The following is a 22165-nucleotide window of genomic DNA, read 5'->3' as shown; positions in this document are numbered from 1 at the left end:
CTCTTTACAGATTTGGAAACCAAATCAATTTTCTCTCTCTTACTATGTAAATTTTTTTCGATTCAAATCAATTTTCCCTCACTTAACTTTCAGATTTGGAAATAGTATATTTTCTAGGATCAATTTAGCGTGATTTGGGGGCAAGGGCGGAGGCACGAGTAGACTATCCCTGGCTGCAGCCAGGGATAGTTCTGTCAATATCACACTTGGGTAGGGTTAATTTAGTAAAAGCAGCCAGGGTGAGGGGTCTTCTTTTCTCTTTTTTATTTTCTACTTTGAACCAGGAGAACGGAAGAACTAGAGAGAGAAAGAGCGTTTTGGACTTCAAGTCTTCAACCGAGAGAATTCGAGAGAGAGAGAGAGAGAGAGAGAGAGAGAGAGAGAGAGAGAGAGAGAGAGAGAGAGAGATCAAACCATGAATTGATCAGAGGTCTTAATCATTTTCTCCTTCTCATCTTCCCTACCATCATCATCTCTCTCTAATGCATATATAAATCGAAGATTCAAACTTCAAGTGAAATCTAGGGTTCTTCATAAAATAATCAACTAATCAACTAATCAAGGGGTCTATGCTTAGTTATCTACTGTCTAGGTAACTAAAGTAAGTAATGTTATTTAAGCATTATTATGCATATATTTTAATTTTGCCCTAATAATTGTGTACAATTTGTTCATTTTGCCCTAATAATTGTGTACAATTTGTTCTTATACTTGTTTGTTTGTTCTTATACTTGTCAATTTGTTCATTTTGCCCACAATCAAAATCATTAGAAGAACTAGTAAAGAACCACAAAACTGTAAGTTAGTACCATAAATCAGTGAACTAGACAAGAATAAGGTGGGTATTTAGCATAAACATCAGTAGCTACAAAGATTCCTCTCTTGGAATTCAAATAACCAGTAATATAGGAACTAAGACCATCAAATTATTCAATCTTTCATGTTCTAGAGTAATTATCCGAACCTAGATTTGATACTACAGAAGTGTCAATCCTGGTTGTGATTTCATGGGGATTGATTACTAGGGTAAAATGTGGGATTTCTTTTACTTAATCTTTAACAAGTTTTGATTTTTAAATGTGGGGTTTCTTTTGCTTACTCTTTAACAAGTTTTGATTTTAAATGTGAGGTTGTTTTTGTTTTTTTTAGGTATTAGATGCTCCTGCACTACAAGATGAGTTTTATCTAAATCTTGTTGATTGGTCTGCAAATAATGTGTTAGTTGTGGGGTTGGGTAATTGTGTTTATCTATGGAATGCTTGTAGTAGTAAGGTTGCTATTGGAAAAATTTCGATTTCGGTGTATACTGTTGTATTTATAGTTGATTATCAAACCTTTTGTGATGTTGTTCTTCTCCATGAATTCTTGCTTTGGCGTTAGATCTTATATCTAAATCCTGCATTATTTTGTTTTATGAAGGTGACTAAGTTATGTGACTTAGGAATGGATGATAGTGCCAGCTGAGATACTCTCACTATATGTTAGTTGTAATGGGTTCCCAAATATCGTATTGTATAGGTAGTCTTTTGGACAAAATTACGAATATAATTGTAACGAACGAACTTCGCATTCTTAATAGGTATGCTCTTACTTTTCATGTATGGTTTGTGTCAATAATGCTGCAAAATTGTACTTTGATATCAAAAATTGCATTTACATGTTACTTTCGGCGACTATATATTTACCGTCAGAAAAAATTTTAGTTATAAAAAATTTAGGCTAGTCCGGTGTAGTTTCAAATCCTGGCTCCGCCCTTGTTTGGGGGTTAATACAAAACATATATATCACTTTCTCTCACTTAACTTTCAGTTTTGGAAATAATAAATTTTTCCGGAAACATTAAAGCAACATATGTTTTCGTTTTCACTCATACATAAATACACATAGAATACAAATTATGAAACAAATACGTAAATTATGTATTATTTATGACGGGAAACCATCATTTGTCAAGTATACAACATAATTTATCAAATGTATGTGGGCCTTGTTCAATAAATTACACACAATTTCTTTTACATTACACATAATTTCTTTTACATTACACATCCTTTACATTCTGCTACAAAAAAAAGTACAAAATCTTCTTTGGTTCAAAAATGGTGCCCATCCATGTACTCGCCATTAGTTTCGTTGACTCACTTTGATTTGATGATTCTCTTTGAAATTTCATCTGGTATATCAAATCTACACACATAAATACACATACATTAAAGAAAAAAAATCATATATTGTATTATAAACTACATGTACAGTTTCGTAAATTATATATAATGTTTGTCAAATTTTGATAACATTTGAAGGTTTTGAGTAGTTTGGTAAACTTATCAAGGCTACTGTTTTGGGTGAAAAGTACACGTAATGGTAAATAAATAATACACAATTTATGTGCACTTATACGTAAATTATATACATAATGGTAAGAACATGAAGATATACGTAAACTATATATACTTTATTGCAAAGTACACGAGATTTGATAGTAAAGCGAAGTATTTCTACTAATGAAATGAGTACTGTTTTGGTGTTAAAGCATGGGTAATGTTCTATAAATTACCCATAATTTACTATAAATTGTGGTAATTTACGATAAAGTACATGTACTGTAAATTCTGTTATGAGTAACCGTACGAAAGAACAAATGTTTCATAAATCCGTACGGGTTGAAAACCAGATCTGAAGAAAAAAAAAATGAGAATATCATTAAGCTTAAACTACAAATCTAAAGATATCTGCTATGATGATTGATTGCAATAATGTCAAACTCGAGTTGAAGGATTAAACATCAAGATCAAAAACATAAATGAAATTTTAAGATAGAGAAAGAAAATAAACATCAAACATTCAATTGATGATTGATAATCTGATCTCACGAAATATCAGAAACAACAGAAGATTAAACATAGATCTAAAGAAATATGATATTATCACTGGATGCAACATAACACACTAACTTTGAAGGAATCATTGAATAAGGAATAAACATAATGATCTTAAACAGTTATGAAAATTTTAGAGAGAGGAAATAAACATCATACATTCGAAGTTAATGAATTAGTAAACAGATCTTATAGATATGTATCATAAATCTGATACGTTTTAGAATAGAGCGAAATAATTAGGGTTTTAGTTATAAGAAGAAATATTAGATATTAACAATGGTGTTTATAAAGATTTCGAAAGTATTAAACCTGATAAATGATGAATTTGGACAACAATATAATGTAGAAGAAGAAGATTTTCTGAGTTTAATGGAGGTTTGTCAACTAAATCGGTTTTAGAGAGATCAAATAAAGAGTTTCCGTTACTGAAAATAATGAAGATATCCTTACTTTGAATAGAAACATGATTGGAGAGAAATATGGGAGATAATAATGAAGATATCCTTACTTTGAATAGAAACATGATTGGAGAAAAATATGGGAGATAAATATGGAAAAAGATATGCATAGATTTCGAAGATAAATCAGTTATAAAATATGGAAAGTAACGATTACGGATTATGAAATAATATTTATTCTAGAGATTTGTATTTTATTTCTAGATGAGACCAAATGGACTAGATATCCATTTATATTATTTTTTTGGTTTTAAAACCCTTTATAGGATTAGAGAGGATTATATCTACTATTAGGACCCGTTTTTTGGACTATAAGCCCCAATTTTTTTTTTCCTTTTTACCGCTACCCCTTTGGAAATCGGAGTACAAAATTATAAGAGAAATATTTTTCTTTTGTTATTTTGCAATAGGTATGAACGCTGGGGCATCTCGAATAGCGTGAGCCGCATGTGGGGAGACCCGCACATGCAATTTTAGGGGGGCTCTGATCGAAAGATCGGATGACGCCCACCCGACTAGATGGACTAAGACATTAATAGAGTACAAAATTTATCTTCAAATTTTACCTTATTTTGATCACGGAGTCACTGAATGAAATCCTATGTTTCTTTCGTGGGGGTTGACCTGCAACGAGGCAGAGATGACTAAGTGACGATGGAATATGGCGACGACAACGACATGTCGTAGAAGGAGAAAACAGGTGGAGCCAGCGACCCATTAAAACTAACGTATATATGCAACCATAAGTACCGGGTGGATGAGTTTGGAACATGAAGATGTTTTTTTTGTAGTTCGGGGTTTGACTAACTTTGATTAACATTACCATCCAAAAATAACTACGTCTAACAAACCTTAACATTAGCTAACTCTAGTAAAAAACGTAACATGCTCCAAGCACTGATTTTTTTGTACTTTTATGTCCCAAATACTAATTTGGGTTATTTCCCTAATGGCCCCCTACTTTGTGACCAGCTTCCCGCCTGGCCCCCTACTTTACAAGAAATACCCATATGGCCCCCTAAAACCGTTAACTTTAACTTTCCGTCACTCTCTCTCCTCCATCTCTTTTTCTCTCTCTGCCATGTCACGCCACCTCATCTATTAGGCCACCTCATCACCTTCTCCGGCAGAAGTCGCCGGCCGGCCAAATTCCCGGCCGGCGACCTTCAAACTAAAAAAAAAAAAAAAAAATTTTTTTTTATCTCTCTCCTCTCTCTCTCTAAGAACTCCGGCGAAGGAACCCTTCGCCGGAGTTCGTCTGTTCTCACGAACAGACCAGATCTGTTCCTGAGAACAGACTGATCTGCTCAGATCTGTTCGTGAGAACAGACGGAGTTGCTCTCACGAACAGACCAGATCTGTTCGTGAGAACAGACGGAGTTGCTCTCACGAACAGACCAGATCTGTTCGTGAGAACAGACGAACTCCGGCGAAGGGTTCCTTCGCCGGAGTTCTTAGAGAGAGAGAGAGGAGAGAGATAAAAAAAAAAAAAATTTTTTTTTTTTTTTTTTAGTTTGAAGGTCGCCGGCCGGAAATTTGGCCGGCCGGCGAGTTCTGCCGGAGAAGGTGATGAGGTGGCCTAATAGATGAGGTGGCGTGACATGGCAGAGAGAGAAAAAGAGATGGAGGAGAGAGAGTGACGGAAAGTTAAAGTTAACGGTTTTAGGGGGCCATATGGGTATTTCTTGTAAAGTAGGGGGCCAGGCGGGAAGCTGGTCACAAAGTAGGGGGCCATTAGGGAAATAACCCTTTATTAAATTTAGATTCCCCAACAATAATTTTGCAATTTTTTTCATAAATACTCAAAATAAAAATGATAAAGTGATTTACATCAATATAACATATTTACATAAACCGGCGAATGAAACCCCTTGGATTAGACGAGTGGAAAAAGTTTCAAGTGAAAATTTCGTAAATGGTTTTGCTTAAAGCTTTAATACCCCTGAAGTTTCAAAAAACCCTTGATCGTGGGTTTTGTAAGGGGTTGAAATCACGGGTGAAGAAGTCAACGGGACTAGGTCGTTGACCAGAAGTCAGACCTTCACTTGTTAATATTTTATGGGCAACGACGTTCTTGGACTTTAACCTGTCTGACAAGAAATAAAACGCATGTGACTGTAAAATCTTTTGGACACGGGAATGGTGCCGGTCAAAGAGACTCCGACAGTCAAGTCTGTAAACTTGTATGAAAAGTAATAAACACGTCGATGATGTCTACGGAATGTTACTTTCAAGAGGGATGATCGGAGTATGGTGTGGCTCGTAGAGTGGTCGGAGCTCATTCTCTATGGGTTAGCTTGACTTGTCTTGAGTGATAATATAATTGACTTATTAAATGAGAGGGACGTTATGGCTTGTCAGGCATGTCATTGGTGATAAAGTAAGTAGCCTTCGTAGGAGAGACAAAGTAGACAACCTCTCTGTAGGAGAGATAAATTAAGTAGCTTCTTTGTAAAAGAGATATAGTAGACAACTTCTTTGTAGGAGTGATAAAGTAAGCGGCCTCTCTATATGAGAGATAAAGTAGACATCCTCTATGTAGATGTAAAGTAAGCAGCATCTCTGTAGGAGAGATAAAGTAAGCAGTCTCTGGAGAGATAAAGTAGATTGCAGGTTGTCTCGGGGGGAATTAGATCTGATGTATGAGAAAGAAATATGTTTGCTCTGCTATGAGAGAGAAAATAAGACTATTGGAATTATTAGCCGATTGTCAGATGTTGTCGTCGATAGTTGGATGTTCGATTGTGTAGTTGTCGATAGTTGGATGTTCAGTCGTGTAGTTGTCGATAGTTGGATGTTCGGTCGTCTCGCATGAGAGAGAGTAAGGTAGTAGTGGGTTCTTTTCCCTAGGATTGAATGCATGTATCCTTTTTTCTTCGATCACTTTATAGTATCTTGTGGTCGTCTTTCACTTGGCGGTGAGTTGTCGTCTTCAATGTGGTAACGTATGAAGCTGTTACCTTTAAATTTGAATAAGGTAACCCCCTGATCTCCATTTTAGCGTATATTGGTGATATCCTTGGTCAGTTGTCATCTTGAATGACTAGTATTGTTTTTAACGAGTATACGAGAGGAAGATCTGTTTAGGAAGTGATGACCACCCTCTTTATCCAGGGCTAGAGTCTCTGTCAAAAGCTCGTGTGCATTTTTCTGTTGTTTCAGGTGCCTGAAGATAAATAGATCGGACCCATTTGTTATTTAGTTCATGGGTTTGGTTGGTTTGTAAGTTCGTTAATCATAGATCATTAAGACACTCTTAATAACAGATTTTGGCCGGTACACATTTTGAAATTTTTTTGAGTTGAAGAAAAAACTTTTAAGCTTACTCACTAGATATTTAGAGCATCTCCAATGCAACACTTAATCTTAGAAACTCCGAGTGCCACTTAGGATTTTTAGAGTTTTTTTTTAAAAACCATCTCCAATGCAACACTCTATTTGGATCTCTAAGATGACGTGTCGAGGGTGGAATAGAGATATCTCAAGAGGACACTCTATTTCTAGAGTGTCCTCTTGAGATATCTCTAATTGTCCACCTAATCAATATTTGATTTTCAACCAATAGAAATCGAGTCTTCTATATTTTCTAAAATAACTAACTATTTATTTACAAAAATAACTATGACACATAAGTAAATAAGATAAGTTTCAAGTTTTGCATTGGAGACACATTGAGGATCTCTATTGACGCCACGTAGGAGTGAGAATCTCAATTGGAACTTGACACATATGATGAATAGAGATTTTTTTGAGTTTTGCATTGGAGATGCTCTAATAACCCAAACACGATCCAAATTAGAATTTGATTCTGAAAACAACAATGATAAGTATCTTCTTGCCAAAAATTACCATTACCAAAGGGAGGAGTCATATAGAGACTGAATTTTGGTCTCACCCCTTAACTAAAACTACTCTCCCCTTACCAACGACCCTCTGGTTTTATTGGCCGATTTTCTCCTTTTCTTGCTCGGTGATATCGAACGCTTGCTTCCCTCTCGCACGTCTGACTCCCTTGGCTTCCATAGAGTTGTTCACTCGCAACTCAATTTCAGACCTTCAATTTCTTGTCGGATTTGAATCAATCACGCACAAGTAAGTTTCTTTTCTTCCTAAATGTTGATTTCTTCTTTTGTTCTGATCGTTTGGAGTTATTCTTTTAAATGATTTTAACCTAAATTTGGTCCCAACTCTCGAGATATATTAGTTGAATTACTCTTTTTTTTTTCACGGGTTCCTCTGGTTTTAGGGTTTTAGTTTTTATCTCAAGGTCATCTGCTATAATGTTTTAGTATTGCATTGGATTAATTTCTTCGGATATGTTGGATAATGGTAAAATTAGAGCATTTTATTTTGTGGGGTTGATGAATTTCGTGTTATTTCTTCGATTTTAACTTATAAGACATGAGGGAACCGATAATGGGGTATAACATGTTTGATGAAATGCCTCACAGAAATATGTTTGCTTGGAATGGTATTTTGGCTGGTGTAAATAACCATATGATTTGAATCCACAGGTTTTGCTTTTAGAAATGTTACTAATAGAGTAGAAGTAGATTTTTATGTTTCAAAATGTCAATTCAATTTTAAGAATGAATATAGTAGTCTAGCGACGTTACAAACTCTGGTTTAGATGTTTTTGTAGGTAGAAGATTATGTTAGATCTGCTTAAATGGATAAGTAAATGCAAAATATGTGATTTTGCTAAGTGGGCAATTTTTGAGGGTTTGATTTCCATGTGCACGTGAAGGTTAATTTGATGTGGTGTGCTTGATGACTTGAACAAGCGAAATTAGTAATTAGAGGTCATCTTAGTCCATTTTACTGATTTTATGTTTTACAGATTATCTTCTTACAAGGGTCAAAACACACGCTTTCTTCGCATATGTTAAGCCTAAAGAATGAGAATTATGTATCTACTTGACCTCAAATTACCTACTGACTTATTAGAAGCAAGAGTAGGTTGTTGTGTATTTCATGAAATCGAATTGGTTCGTACTTCGTACGGTCCTCTTGTCTATTTTTGTTAGATATAACATGTATATATGATTTAAGCATAATTTCTTGGTGCAGGATTCCCTTGACCATCTACTATGATTTTATGTATTATAAATGGTCGTGTTTGTTAAATCCTGCAAAATTGTTAATATTCATATCATAAAGGCTGCGATGTTGGATGTTTTAGTTCCCCTTTTTGGATTTGACGTCATTATCTTTAGTGTTAAGTGGAAGCAGATGCCAGAGAATGGTTGATTATCTAGTACCATTAGGTATATTCTTTACAAGATAATTCAAGCCTTGAAAAATACTAAGGAATTAATCAAGATTTCGTCTATATATTTTCTTCCACATAACAGAAAAATATTACTAATATTTTTGGATCAAACTTTAGAATATCCGAAGGGAGTTTTGGAAACTCACATTATCAAGTGAACCCGATTCTGTTGAATCACTTTACGTATATTGTATCATGCGCCTCTCTTTGGGTGCTTATTTCCAACGTGCAATCTTATGATCTTAACGTTCCAGATTGACTACGAAATCAGAGCTCTAATGGTTCCCTAGAGACAAAAAGGCCAAGGTCTACTACATTCATTTATATCAAAGCTTTCTCTCTCTGCTGACTAGTTATAGTTATTAATATTTCTTGTTTCCTCTACTAGTAGCAGTACCTGTATTGAAGTCGTAATTGCTATAATATATGCCAAAATTGATGCATGTATGAATTATTATCGCCGTGGTTCTTTCTAACTTGACGACTGCTCTCTTATAGGTAATACATAAAATATATGCCAAAATTGATGCATGTATGAATTATTAAGCGCCGTGGTTCTTTCTAACTTGACGACTGCTCTCTTATAGGTAATACATAATTGATTTCACATGGGAAGCAAAGCCCGCATTCCGCCACCTCATCTTAGGAGGCCGATTCCAGGTTCTGCTGTCAACCATCCTGATCCATTTGGGCCTGGCATGATGCGCTCCGATCCATTTAGGCCTGACAACCGCCCTCCCCCTGGTCATTTTCCACCTTTTGACATGTTGCCTCCTCCAGAAATCATGGAACAGAAGCTCACCACACAACTTGGAGAGATGCAAAGACTTGCAACAGAGAATCAACGTCTTGCTGCTACCCATGTTGTTTTAAGACAAGAACTTGCCTCTGCGCAGCAAGAGTCGCAAAGATTGCAAGCTCATATAGGTGCTGTGAAAAATGAGAAGGAGCAACAAATCAGGGGCCTTATGGATAATATAGCTAAGATGGAAGCCGATTTAAAATCAGCCGAATCTGTTAAGATAGAGTTGCAGAAAGCTCATGGCGAGGCACAAAACTTAATGGGAGCAAGACAGGAGTTGATATCAAAGGTTCAACAACTAACTCATGAGCTCCAGAAGATCCACTCAGAAGTTCAGCAGATCCCGGCATTGACATCAGAACTTGACGCTCTTAGACAGGAATTCCAGCACTGTAGGTAATATAATATAAAATGCTTTAACTCATTAGTTTATTTGTCCACTTGGAACAAGTTATATGTGTTTTCCTGGTACAATACAAAGTATTTTTCTTCAATCGATTTTGCAGGACTACTTACGACTACGAAAAAAAACTGTATAATGACCATCTTGAGTCATTACAAGTGATGGAAAAGAATTACATGATGATGGTGAGAGAGGTGGAGAAACTTCGAGTTGAGTTGGCTAAAAATGCTAGCATCGAGAGAACTGGTATGACTACTTCTGGAATTTCTTTTAGTTTCACTCTTTCAGAGTTTATAAATGTGTTGGATTTATAGCCATGAAAATGCAGGTGTTCCATTTGCTGCTGCTCCCACTGGGTACAAGGAGAACGAAGCTGGTGGGAATCATCCTGTGGTACAAAATGCTTATGAAGATGGTTACGGGGTTCCACAGGTGTTGATCTATATCATACTGTCTGATTTTATTTCTTTCAATTTCCGGGCTTCTACTTTTAACGCAAAAGAGCAGAGCAAATATGCAGATGATGCATGATTTGTTAACAACTTTTCAGCACAGTTATTTGAAAGACGATTTTTGTTTGTCATCCGTCAGAGTTCGGACCTTATGTTAATATGTTGGAATCTTTTACTCGTAACTACAACTGGCGAGCTAACAAAATTAGAAGTGGCATTAAAAGAAAATGAAACCATAGATACTGCTCATCGACTCATCCCCTTGTTTGCTACCTCGGTATTTCATGTCAATTTGCCAGGCGGGCAGTTGTGCTAATGTTTCACTAATCGAAATGTTGCTACCTTTTGAACCTTGATAAAGTAGTTATGGGCGAGATTGGCTAGGGCAATTGTGGTCATGGATCCTTATTCCTACCTACTGACCCGAGTTACTTGGCCGAAACGCGGCTGAATTTCATTAACTCTTCCTTATATAATATATATGTATAGGGTTGACTATATCAGTTTCACTTCTACATCAAACACTGCTCCTATAATTCGAATTAAACTCCAAGTTTCATACATAACAACTAACTCAGGGGGTCCGGCATGGGACTTTTTCGGGCTATCGCAATCTGATCCACGAGTTACTCGGACGGACCTTGATTACCTTTGAGTTGGCAGGAGATGGCCCAACATTTATGTTCTCTTTGCTCTTTAGGTACATTGGCAATTGATGAGATACATTGGCCAACGCTTATACCTTCTCTTTGTATTTTGCAAAATAGGGATATGTTCCTCCTGCCGGTGCTACGCCTCCATATGTTCCTCCTGCAGGTGCTGCACCAACTGCTCCTCATTTTGGCGGTGGACCTGCCGTTACAGATCCTGGACGGGCCGGATACGATGTTGCACAGAGAGGGCCTGGTTATGATGCTGCCCAAAGAGGGCCTGGTCACGATGCTGCACAGAGAGGACCCGGTTACGACGCTGCACAGAGAGGACCCGGTTACGATGCTGCGCAGAGAGGCCCCGGTTACGATGCTGCACAGAGAGGACCCGGTTACGATGCTGCACAGAGAGGACCCGGTTACGATGCTGCGCAGAGAGGCCCCGGTTACAATCCTTCCCAGAGAGTGCCTGGTTACGATCCTGCACAGAGATGGCCCGTTTACGATGCATCCAGGGGCGTTGGGTACAATGTAGTTAATCGAGGGCCTGGCTATGATGCACCAACAGCACCACCGACTAGAGGCCATGGCTACGATCCAGCAGCAGCCAGAGGTGCTCCTGGACCACAAGGACAGCCCGTTGGACCAGGAAAGAATCCACCTTATGGATCAGCTACACCGCCCACTCGTCCGGTTCCAGGGGGAGGGGGAAGCTATAATGCCTAGGGTGAAAAGTTGGGCCCAAGATGAACTCAAGCGTTGTTCTCTTAAACATGCTCTTCTTTACGCCCATATAAAGTACATTTAGTAACATGGCAGGTGAGATGTCTGGTCTCGAAACAAGCGCAAGGAATCATGGTTCTCGAAAAGTCGCAGGTTTTCCCAAGCATTACAAGTTCGAGTTAAGTTCTTGACATGCCAGACTAGTGAAGGCGAGTATGTTTGTCTTTGTAACTTCTTTTCTTTGTCTATTTTTTTTCTGGTGCTCGTCGTAAAACTTTTTTAAATACTTCTATATGTTAGAGAAACATCCACAGACAGGTTCCCTATTGTTGCTATTATTCTTGTTTAGTAATATACTCAATTAGCCTTCATTGGCCAAGCAAGGTAGCAGCTTTGCTTCGAATTTCTAATATTATTGCCTCGTTCAGTTTAGTCAAACATCTTAAAACCTGCTTCACCAGGGTGGAACAATTCTAAACTGAAATTGGCCCAAAAAAAATGTCTCTCGTCTTTGCTTATGGGCCTGTTTATTGTTCTGGGCCTCTTGCCCAAATGTTATTACTACAGTGTGGATAGGTCCAATTTCTGAATGCAAGTAACGCTGTCCAAGTATGTCACAAAGAGGGTCTTCTTGGTGAAGAAAACCACCTCGAAAACTTCTTGACTGTCATGTTACAAGTGGGATATAATTATATAGCGGCCTGAAAGTCACATAATTAGTTTGAATATGATTGTATAATACGGTGAAGGGAGTTTACTCTTGGCCGGCTTCTCTCTTAACACCCCCAGATTGGGGTAGTGGAAGGAACTCGGATTGTGTCTAGTCCGTGGTGGCTTGAACAACACAACTCCGGTCAGTCTGAAACTCTCGGACTGTCCCAATCCGAGGCCCTCGAACAGTCCCAATCGGTGTAGAATGCCAATATAGACAGGAAAAAGGACCGGGGGCCTTTAGAGGCACCCTATTGTGAATATCTATTGTATATTAATTTGTGTCTTCTTCATCTGTTAATTCTCCTTCATTGTTAAATTGTTTATCTTCTTTCATCAAAAAAAAAAATTGTTTATCTTCATCTGTAAAATAGAAAGTTTGTGAAGGAGAATTAGGTTGAGGAGCAAGAGATCTCTGGAATAGGTACTTCTTCAAGTAATCCTTCTCTCCCTCAAGTTTGTATTTATTTCTTTATTTTTCTTTTGGTTTTAGAATCAGTATTACCGAAAACCCTAGTTAGTCTTTTGATTCTTAAAAATTGAATGGCATGTCTAAGATTAATTTGACTACGATTAATTGTTTATCTTCATCCATTTTGGTAAAACAGAAAGTTTGTAAAGGAGCAAGAACTCTTCAAGTTGTTCTTTCGGGTATATTTGTAGATAACATGTTTGTTAAAATTCCCATTATAGTTTACAATTTTTCATGAGTTGTTAATTTATGTCTTCTTCATCTGTTAATTCTCCTTCCTGTACCAAACATTATGGGGAGAGAGTGGGCTATGTCAATCATAGCAAACATAAATGTCACCACCCATGACCCATGCTATAAAAAAGTAAAATAATAAATATAACCACCTCATTTATACAAGAAAAACAGAAGATTAATCTATTCATATACTAAAGGGATTTTACTCCAATTAAAATTACACTTTTACACCATAGGTACATTTTTTTTTTCATTTCAGACGTGACGCTTCACACTAGTGTTGGATACCCGTATAACCGTAACGAAATCCTAGCTCCGCCTCTGCCCGTATTACAATGTAGTATGGAAAAGATTTTAACACAACAAAAAGTACAAAAATTAGACAATAACTTCCTATACCCTGGACTTTTTCCTTTTTGTTGTTGAAAAGTCCTAAACCTAGACTTGAAATTACTAAAAACACTTCATTTCACACAAATAAAATCGGTTAAAAATAAGTTCATTTTTATTTGGTAATAGGATTTGTGTCTTTAACTAGACAGACGAAACTATTACCTAAAGGAATATTTATCATATATATTTGTAAGTTTGTTCTATAATATAAAAGATTATCTGTTACATAGATCTGGAAACAAAGTTAGTAGTGGAAAATAACAAACTTTTGAGTCAAATCTATAGTTGTGAGACTTGGAAGGTTGTCCTATTCTAGGAAATCAATCTCCAGTGTCTATTCTATTTGAATTTGACAAGTATTTCCCACTTGGTTTTTAGTAGTAGTGTTCTTCTTTGGACACTTGTGACTTACGCATGGGCCACCAACTAGGTATTTCCCGAAATGTGAAAGATGATCTTACCGTTAATAAACTAGGATCTCATAAAACAAATTTAAGATAAATTTTGTGAGAAATGGAAAAAGAAAATAAAAAGACAGAATAAATCATTCACAAGGCTCTGGGACGTGGAGGGTGTATTGGTAAGGGCCAACGACATTACAACAAATATTCTTCAAGGTTTTTCATCCTTGTAGACACTTGATTGACTCAAATCCTTTTTCATGAATATTTGAGGGTGTTCGTATCCAAGACCAAGGTTAAACTTCTCATCACAGTAGTAGCATAATCTTTTATCATGACTTTGTTTCGCCTCTTGACTAGTGATTCGTTGGAATGTGATTGTATTAGCATTTGTATTTGGATTTCTTCACTATGAAGGTGGACCGTCTAATACTTCAGGAATAGAGTTGGAAATTTTTTTTGATGGTGCACTTGCTGGTGGGAGTCAAATCAGGTAATCGACTTCTTTCGAAGTTGATTTCTTTTTTTGATTAGTTGAGCAACTCCTACAGTATTCCCCAATGTTTTAAGTTGTTTTAATTTTTATATCTAGGCGAAAATGTTGAAGAGATTTAGGAATTGTGTTTCTCTTGTTAATCATGCTGCTTCAATTTAGAAAACTAGGCAGAGAAGGGCACATAGAGCATTTCCCGTGAAGTTGTTTGTAGTGTTCTTGGTTGGGAAATGAATAAGGTTCCTAATAATGTTCCTTCTTCTAGGGGTTCTCTTATCCTTCTTATTAGCTCAAATTAATTATCAGGTAGAGTGTTCCTTCTACTAGGGTTTCCATCCATATTTGTTTGGTTTGTGAAATAGAAATGAGATTAGACAATTGGGTATATTAAATCGTCTTAGAAGAACCTATAGTCGATTAAGTTTCAATAATCAATCTGGCTTACTTCAGTTCGACATAGTTATGGTGAGGTCTTTGTAATGGAGGAATTGATTTCCTAACTATTCGTCTCCTTCCACCTGTTCCTCCTCTTCCTCCTTTCATCTCCCTCTCTCTGGAAGAGTGATTGAATTTTCTTAACGAAAAGAAAGAAGATGGTATAAAATTAGATACTAAAATGTAAATATGAGCAGTTTTGTCTATATTCACATGTGCAATTCGCACATGCTCAACTCAACTTTGAATTGACGGTTTTCTTCCACGTGGGATGTAAATCGAAAGTTTCAAAAAAAAAAAAACAGGATTGTAATCCTAATATCGATATAAAAGTGGGGATCAATGTCAAAATCTCCCTTCCTTTTTATTCATCATGCTAATGACTATTTATAATAATTTTACAACTAATTGTAACCTCGAACACACTACAAACTACAAGCTAGCTCAAACTACCTAATTAGTTGGAGACCACTAACCAACTAATGATTTACTAGTAAGATTCTTGACTAAGTAATTTTATGGAGGAAATAAGTTATGGATTCCATCTAGAAGAATCAGCAAGCTTTCATGTATCTTAAATATATATGGGACTGGATTCACTTAAAACTGATGACACCAACAAAACATAATCGAACCAACCATTCAAACTGAACACAAAGATTAGAAAAATATGAACACAAAGATTAGAAAAATATGAAACTGATTCTATCAAGTTTGTAAAGCCCCACTCCCTTTCATTTTCATTACACATACGAATTATTGAAAAAAAAATGATTGGTGGTGGCTTTCAACAAAATATAATAGAAATTCTTATTATTTGGTTCGTGAATATAATAATTAATGGTAACAACGAAACATAGTCTATTTTTTGTTAAACTACAATGAAACATATTTATTATAACTAAATTGATGACACTGTCATCTAGAAGAATTTCTCTAAAGGGCGTTGGTCGAAGTATTCAAGGAAAATTTCTCTAAAGGGCGTTGCTAGAAGTAGTCAAGGAAAAATGCTATAAGAGGATGGTTCCGTTAACACTCGCCCAAAGTGCTATAAGCACTTTTATTTTAGCTTGATTCATCTTCGAAAAATTTCACCAAATTCTTAAGTTTCTTTGCGTTCTAATAGCGCTACTATACGTAGTTCCTTTTTTGAAAAAATAGCTAAAGAAAGGCTTTAGAAAAGGCCGCGGCTTTGGGGAATAAAGAAAATTCTCCTGGGAATAAAGACTTTTCTTAAAACTAGTCAAATAAGATTGACTTTTTATGTTTCTTTTTATTGCTAAGGGGCTTCTAATTTTAGAAGATGCTATAAAAAAAGGCTCCTCCATCTCATCACCTCTCTCTGCCACTTCATCTTCTCGACACCTCATCATCTTCTCCGGCGAAAGTCGCCGGCCGGCCAATTTTCCGGCCGACGACCTTCAAACATAAAAAGAATTTTTTTTATTTTCTCTCTCCTCTCTCTAATTTTTTTTTCTTTTCTCTATCTCTCTCTAGAACAGATCTAGAGAGAGAGAGAAGGTATGTTCTCACGAACAGACCTTCAATGGTCTGTTCGTGAGAACAGACGGTCCGTTCGTGAGGGAGACAAAACTACGGAGTGAGGGAGAGAGAATTCGGATTCACAACGAAGGCAATAGAACTGGGAGATAAGGATTTACAAAAGGTTAGGATGTACAAGAAGAGCCAGTTGTAGATAGAAAAAGATTTGAACCAAGAGAGAGTGAGAGATTTAGATGACAAAAGGTTAGGATGTACAAGGAAACAGATCAGTTTGGAGTGTAAGTGAGGAACAGAAAGGAGTGATTGAAAGTTACTAAAAGGGAAGCTTCCACCTACCCGTTTTCACTGATGATGAAGCTTCCTTTTAGTTTCCTAAACCCTATATTTTTATATATATAAATAGTGGTTGGGTGGGAAGTTAGGATGAACACCAAAACTTGAACTTTACTTTCCAGAGGAGATAGGTATAGGGTTAATAATAAGTTTTCTTTTCTTCACTCCGGTGTGTGAGAATGGAGGATTCTCCTTTGATGGTAGAAAGAGAAAGGTTGCGGGATGAAATACAAAGCATAAGAGATGAAATATTGAAGATAAGAAAGGAAGTGAGGATGAACATACGGACCTGTTCTATAGAGAAAAGAAAAAAAAAGATTTAGAGAGAGAGAAAAAAAAAATTTATGTTTGAAAGTCGTCGGCCGGAAAATTGGTCGGCCGGCGACTTTCGCCGGAGAAGATGATGAGGTGTCGAGAAGATGAAGTGGTAGAGAGAACAGACGAGATGGAGGAGAACTTTCAAAAAAAATGTATTCTGTATTCCCCATAAAAATTTATTCCCCGGAGAATTTTCAAAAAAACCTGGATTCTCTCGAGAATTTATTCCCCGGAGAATTTTCTTTATTCCCCAAAGCCGCGGCCTTAGAAAACCTCAATTTTTTGTTAAATTTCGGTTCGAAAAAGCCATATTATTTTAATGTGTTATCCTTATATCTAATGTTTGAATAATTTTTGAAGTTACTGAATTCTTAAAAAATGTTTATCATTAATTTTTGGTTGATTTCGAATCATTTTGGAGTGATTTTTAAGAAGTAATAGACTAGAACGAATCCAATCAATTATTCTGAATCCTTCCAGGCTGCCCCATTCCGAATATTAAGCAAAATCTCAAACATAAATGCATATAAAGCAAGTATCACAAGAAATAGTGTATTTAAATTTTTTGGGTGCTTCTAAAGGCACCTGACCAAACAGCTGTTAGCATCCAAAAATATTGTTGACTCAAGTCAATGATTTTTTACTCGAGGTCTCTATAAGCACCAGTTTTTAATGTGGGTGACGTTCACCTTCGTTTACTTCTTCCATCTTCTTCTTCCAACAAAAAAGGAATCCTAATCAATTCTTCTTCCAAAACAAAACCCTAGAAAAGAGTGCAACATTCTTCGTTTTTAATGTGGGTGACACGTTCACCTTTGTGGATTAATAAATTTATCCACAACTTTGAAGGGAAAGGTTCAAAGCTAACAACAAATTAGACTCAATTCCTATTGGTGTACAAGGATCAACAATGGAGGGAAAAAGAAAGAAATATGATACCATCCGAACACTAATCTTGGGGTTCTCTGTTTTCAAGCTCAAATGTTTGAAGTCAGCGTCTATGAAAGCATTGAAAGATTGAAACCAGTGTTGCAGGACATTGACCGTGGTGAGTTAGGGTTCTGTCACAACTGGATGAATCATGTTGGAGACTGAATAATACTCCATGAGCAAAACCAAATAGAGTGAATGATCAAACCCTAATAGAGATTGAAAACATCCATCTGATTTTGTAACAACACTTAGGGTTCCTTCATGATCACTTGAACTTTGTGTAGTAGTAGTTCCTGAAGTTGATGTTTGAGAAAACTTAGGAGGAGGTGAGTTCTTCATCCATCCTTGAAGCAATCTTGAAATGTTATCAGTACTTGATGCATATGTACTTGTTGTTGGTTGAGGGTTTTGTGTACACATAAGTGAATCAGAACAAATGGATGAAGAACTTAATTCAGATACAGAAATGGGTTTATAATTCTCAATAGATAAAGCCTCAGTTAGGGCTTTTTTAGCTGTTTGCATATCAGTTTGAAGTCTTCTTTCCCATTGGCCTTTAGCTATTGGTTCTAAACTTGAAAACCCTTCTGTGAAATGATCACTAAAACCTAATTCAATCTTTTTGAGCTTCTTTTTCATATGGGTATTCCAGTAATTCTTTATATCATTGTCTGTTCTTTGAGGAAGATAAGAAGCTATGGCAGCCCATCTATACAAAAGAACAAAATAATAGATCAAACACAAATCCAACAAGACATATCATCTAGTTCTAGACAAAGAAGTAATGAGTATATTTACCTGTTACCCAAAAGAGCTTGAAGGTGGATAATCATCTTTTCTTCTTGATCAGTGGTGAGTTAGGTCTAATTGAGGATGGCTAGTACATAGTTTGGTTAGTAGCTAACGAGATGGATGGAGGGGTTAGGGTCAACAGATAATGGACCGGTGCCTACATACTTGAGTGGTGCCAACAGAGAATAGAGCGGTTGGGCGTGGTGCCAACAGAGATGGATGCTAACAGCTGTTTGGTCAGGTGCCTTTAGAAGCACCCAAATTTTTTTGTTGACATAAGAAATAGTATTTAATTGAGTATTTAAAAACTTCAAATCAACACCTTTTCTCTCTTTTTTTTGTTTTGTTTTGATGAGACCTTTTTCTCTCTTTAAGAAGTGTAAGACTATAAAATAGGATTTTTGAGTCAGCAGTCCAAAATCTGGGGGGTAAACAAAAAAAAAATCCACTCTTCCCCAAAAATTAGTTGCAGGTCCAAATGTCAGTTTTTTTTTTATTCCCCTCTTGCCCTTGGACGGGACATGCTGACGTTTTCCAGGAAAAAAAAAATGACTGGTAAATAAAATAATTTACCAGTACACGAAAAATTCAAAGTTTCAAAATTTTTGAAAATTTGAAACGAAATTTCAAATTCCCGCCCAGCAAACCATCTCTTCCCGGTAAATAAAATAATTTCCCGTACATAAAAAATTCCAATTTTCAAATTATTTTGAAATTTTCAAACGAAATCGTTTTTTCGAAATTTTCAAACGAAATCATTTTTTCGAAATTTTGGAATTTTCGAAATTTTGAAGTTTTCAAACGAAATTTCAAATTCCCGGGCAAATTTTCAAATTTTTTTGAAAATTTTAAATTCCCGCCCAGCAAAAGTGTCTAGTACAGAAAATAATTTCCCGGTCACAAATTTTTTTTTTCGAAGTTTTGAAATTTTCAAACGAAATTTCAAATTCCCGCCCAAATTTTCAAATTTTTTTACGAAATTTCAAATTCCCACCCAGCAAAAATGTCTAGTACAGAAAAAAATTTCCAGTAAATAAAATAATTTCCCGAAAAAAATTTCGTTTTCCGGGAATTTTTCGGTGGCTGTTCCGTAATTTTCTGAACAGTACAGATTCTGATGGACGGGTTGTCAGATTATTTTTCAGAAAAAAAATCGTTTCCCGAGAATTTTCGATGGCAATTTTGTAATTTTCGATGGCATGAACGGTAAATACTTTATTTTCTAAGGGACTTTTACGTAATTTTGACCCCCAAACTGACACATTGGACCTCCCTTTCATTTTTAGGCAACTTTGGGTGGGATTTTCATTTTGGCCTCCTTTTTGGACCAATGACCCAACCCCTCTATAAACTAGTCTCCTTAGTAAAACATAGGAGTAGTATAGAAACACCTTTTTTTTTATCTAACACTATATTGGTTCCTCATAGTTCCACAGACAAAAAAAAAAAATATTGGTTCCTCAAAGTTTTTTTTTCTTTTTTTTGGTGAAGGTGGTTCCTCAAAGTTGGATTCATCTTTTTATAAAGTTTTCTGATCATATCACCTTTATCGTTATTTGATGTAGGATTACTTTTTGATGCATCTAGTAACAATTATGACTAGATACACCACGGTTGCCTTCATACATTTTCTCTAGATTTTCCTTCTAGATTGATATATACTTCTCGTCAATATTTACTAGCCCGAGTGGTGGATAATTTTGACATAAACTCCAAAAATTCTGAATGTCCCAGGTCTGATTTCCAGAGAAAATGGATTTTATGGTTTATTGAATTTGACTTATTAAGGTATAAACAATGTCATTGTAATGACTATCATAGTAGATCATAGTCAATTTCCAAAAGAAATTGATATATATTTCTCATGAAAATGAATACAATTGGGCCACACTCATGAACACATTAGGTGAAAATAAGTGGTAAGTATGAGATATAGGTAGTTTCAACAAAAAGAAAAAGTATGAGATATAGGCTATTTATTGGTTAAGTTTTTGTCAATATCAAGAGCATATCCAATGTAAAACTTAAAAGTGTCACTTATGATTTTTAGAGATTTTGTTAAAAAAAACTTTCTCCAATGAGTGTGGAACATTTATTAATAGAGACATCAGTCTCATTGAGACTCTGATGGAGACCATCTTCCTATTGGGCCTCACGGCCATGGTGATAGTGGGTCTCACGGTCAAGAAGCTACATTAGCGTAGTTTCTATAATTAAGTATTTAGGGTTTCCATAATTATGAGTCTTAGCAATCAAGGAAAGTATTATTAGTAGTTATCATATTTCCTTATTTGAGTCTATCTAGGAAAGTACAATCTCTATATAAGAGAAGTCTAGTCTGTCTTTGTTAACCAGATCAGAGAATATTATCAACCAAGTTTATTATTAATCAAGTTTATTGTTTATCGTTATTTTATCAGTTTTATTTCGTTAGTTTAGTTTATTAACAATGGTGGATTCCATTACTTTTACGCTTCCGCAACAATCTACATCAGACTCTCTAAGTGTCACTCCCAAATTCTAGCCAATAGAAATCTTTGTTTTTTAACCACTTTTTTCTCTATTGAGTTTAAGAGTGACATGTGTATTAAGTAGAGAGATCTCTGTTGGAGACTAAAAACATCTCCAATGCAAAATTCAAAAGAATCTCTATTCATCCTATGTGTCGAGTCCCAATTGAGATTCCCACTCCTAGGTAGGGGTGGGAAAATAGTCTGGGAACTCGAGACCCGACCCGGTCCGCTTACACTCGTAAACCGACAGCTACCGAGGACGGGCATACCCGACCTGATGGTTCGGGCTTATAGGGCGGGACTTGGATAGGCCCTCGTATCCGAGTCCCGAACCGATTTACCCGTCCGATACCCGTCCGCTTTTACCCGCCCACTATCCGTGTCCGATAGAGAGCCCGATACCCGATTAAACCATCCGCCTGGCTACCCTACTCGCTACCCTACTCAGGATCCGCGTGAATTAGGTTAGATCCGACGGTTGAGATAGGGCGCCTCTTCAAATTAGATCTCAGTTGTTGGATCTAAACAAGTTACTCCTTCATCTCCTATAAAACCTAAACCCTCCCCCAAAACAGAAATCCTAAAATCTAACACGCCCCTCTCTCTCTAACTCAAATAGAAATCACAATGAACTAACCCTAAATCCTTAACCACTTAAACTAAACACTCATCTCATCATCTAATTTATTATCTTACAGTCTACTTCTTCATGTGGGTTATGAGTAAAGACGAATATGGTTGGTAAATTTATTTCTCCGATAGTTCGATCTGCTTCTACTGTCTACTTCTTCATGTTGGTTACGTCCAAAGACGATAAAAGATGATGTTGGGTACTTGGGTATATGTCGATGATCTAACGATCAAATGACGCGGTTAAGCTTTTCAACTCATCTTAGAAGTTAGTTAAAAATATTTATATCTTGTAGTTAGTTTTTCTTTTCTTTTTTTCTTATATGAGATTGAGATAGGTGTATTTTTTTCAATGATGA

The 22165-nt window shown here is 36.2% G+C and overlaps 1 protein-coding gene, 1 long non-coding RNA gene and 1 pseudogene across 3 annotated transcripts; 2 read left to right on the top strand and 1 right to left on the bottom strand.

Annotated features, from left to right (window-relative positions):
* The first annotated feature begins 362 nt into the window (after nt 1-362).
* LOC147552623 (uncharacterized) lies at nt 363-1485 on the top strand. Of its 2 annotated transcripts, none has more exons than XR_015238668.1 (3): nt 363-601; nt 1150-1272; nt 1420-1485. It is a non-coding gene; the product is annotated as an uncharacterized LOC147552623 (long non-coding RNA). The 2 variants fall into 2 exon arrangements; XR_015238669.1 differs by having other exon boundaries at nt 575-592.
* Nucleotides 1486-7144: 5659 nt separating this feature from the next.
* LOC147552622 (protein FLX-like 2) lies at nt 7145-12052 on the top strand. Its single transcript, XM_086669958.1, has 5 exons — nt 7145-7432; nt 9200-9810; nt 9921-10063; nt 10146-10249; nt 11037-12052. The coding sequence occupies exons 2-5, from the start codon at nt 9221-9223 to the stop codon at nt 11643-11645; spliced, it is 1446 nt and encodes a 481-aa protein (XP_086526084.1). The 5' UTR covers nt 7145-7432; nt 9200-9220; the 3' UTR covers nt 11646-12052.
* A 5939-nt stretch (nt 12053-17991) lies between these two features.
* On the bottom strand, nt 17992-18717 carry LOC147552621 (transcription factor MYB30 pseudogene; annotated as a pseudogene).
* Nucleotides 18718-22165: the final 3448 nt, after the last annotated feature.

The sequence above is a fragment of the Eschscholzia californica genome, unplaced genomic scaffold (genome assembly GCF_041429995.1).
Source record: "Eschscholzia californica isolate CP2 unplaced genomic scaffold, dmEscCali1.0.p SCAF_3, whole genome shotgun sequence".
NCBI lineage: Eukaryota > Viridiplantae > Streptophyta > Magnoliopsida > Ranunculales > Papaveraceae > Eschscholzia > Eschscholzia californica.
This window is presented reverse-complemented; position numbering and strand designations above follow the sequence as displayed.

Coding starts and splice junctions, on each gene's coding strand:
- LOC147552622 (XM_086669958.1), top strand. CDS start 9,221: ATGGGAAGCAAAGCCCGCATTCCGCCACCTCATCTTAGGAGGCCGATT. Junction 9,811..9,920: donor CAGGAATTCCAGCACTGTAG/GTAATATAATAT, acceptor TCGATTTTGCAG/GACTACTTACGACTACGAAA. Junction 10,064..10,145: donor TGCTAGCATCGAGAGAACTG/GTATGACTACTT, acceptor ATGAAAATGCAG/GTGTTCCATTTGCTGCTGCT.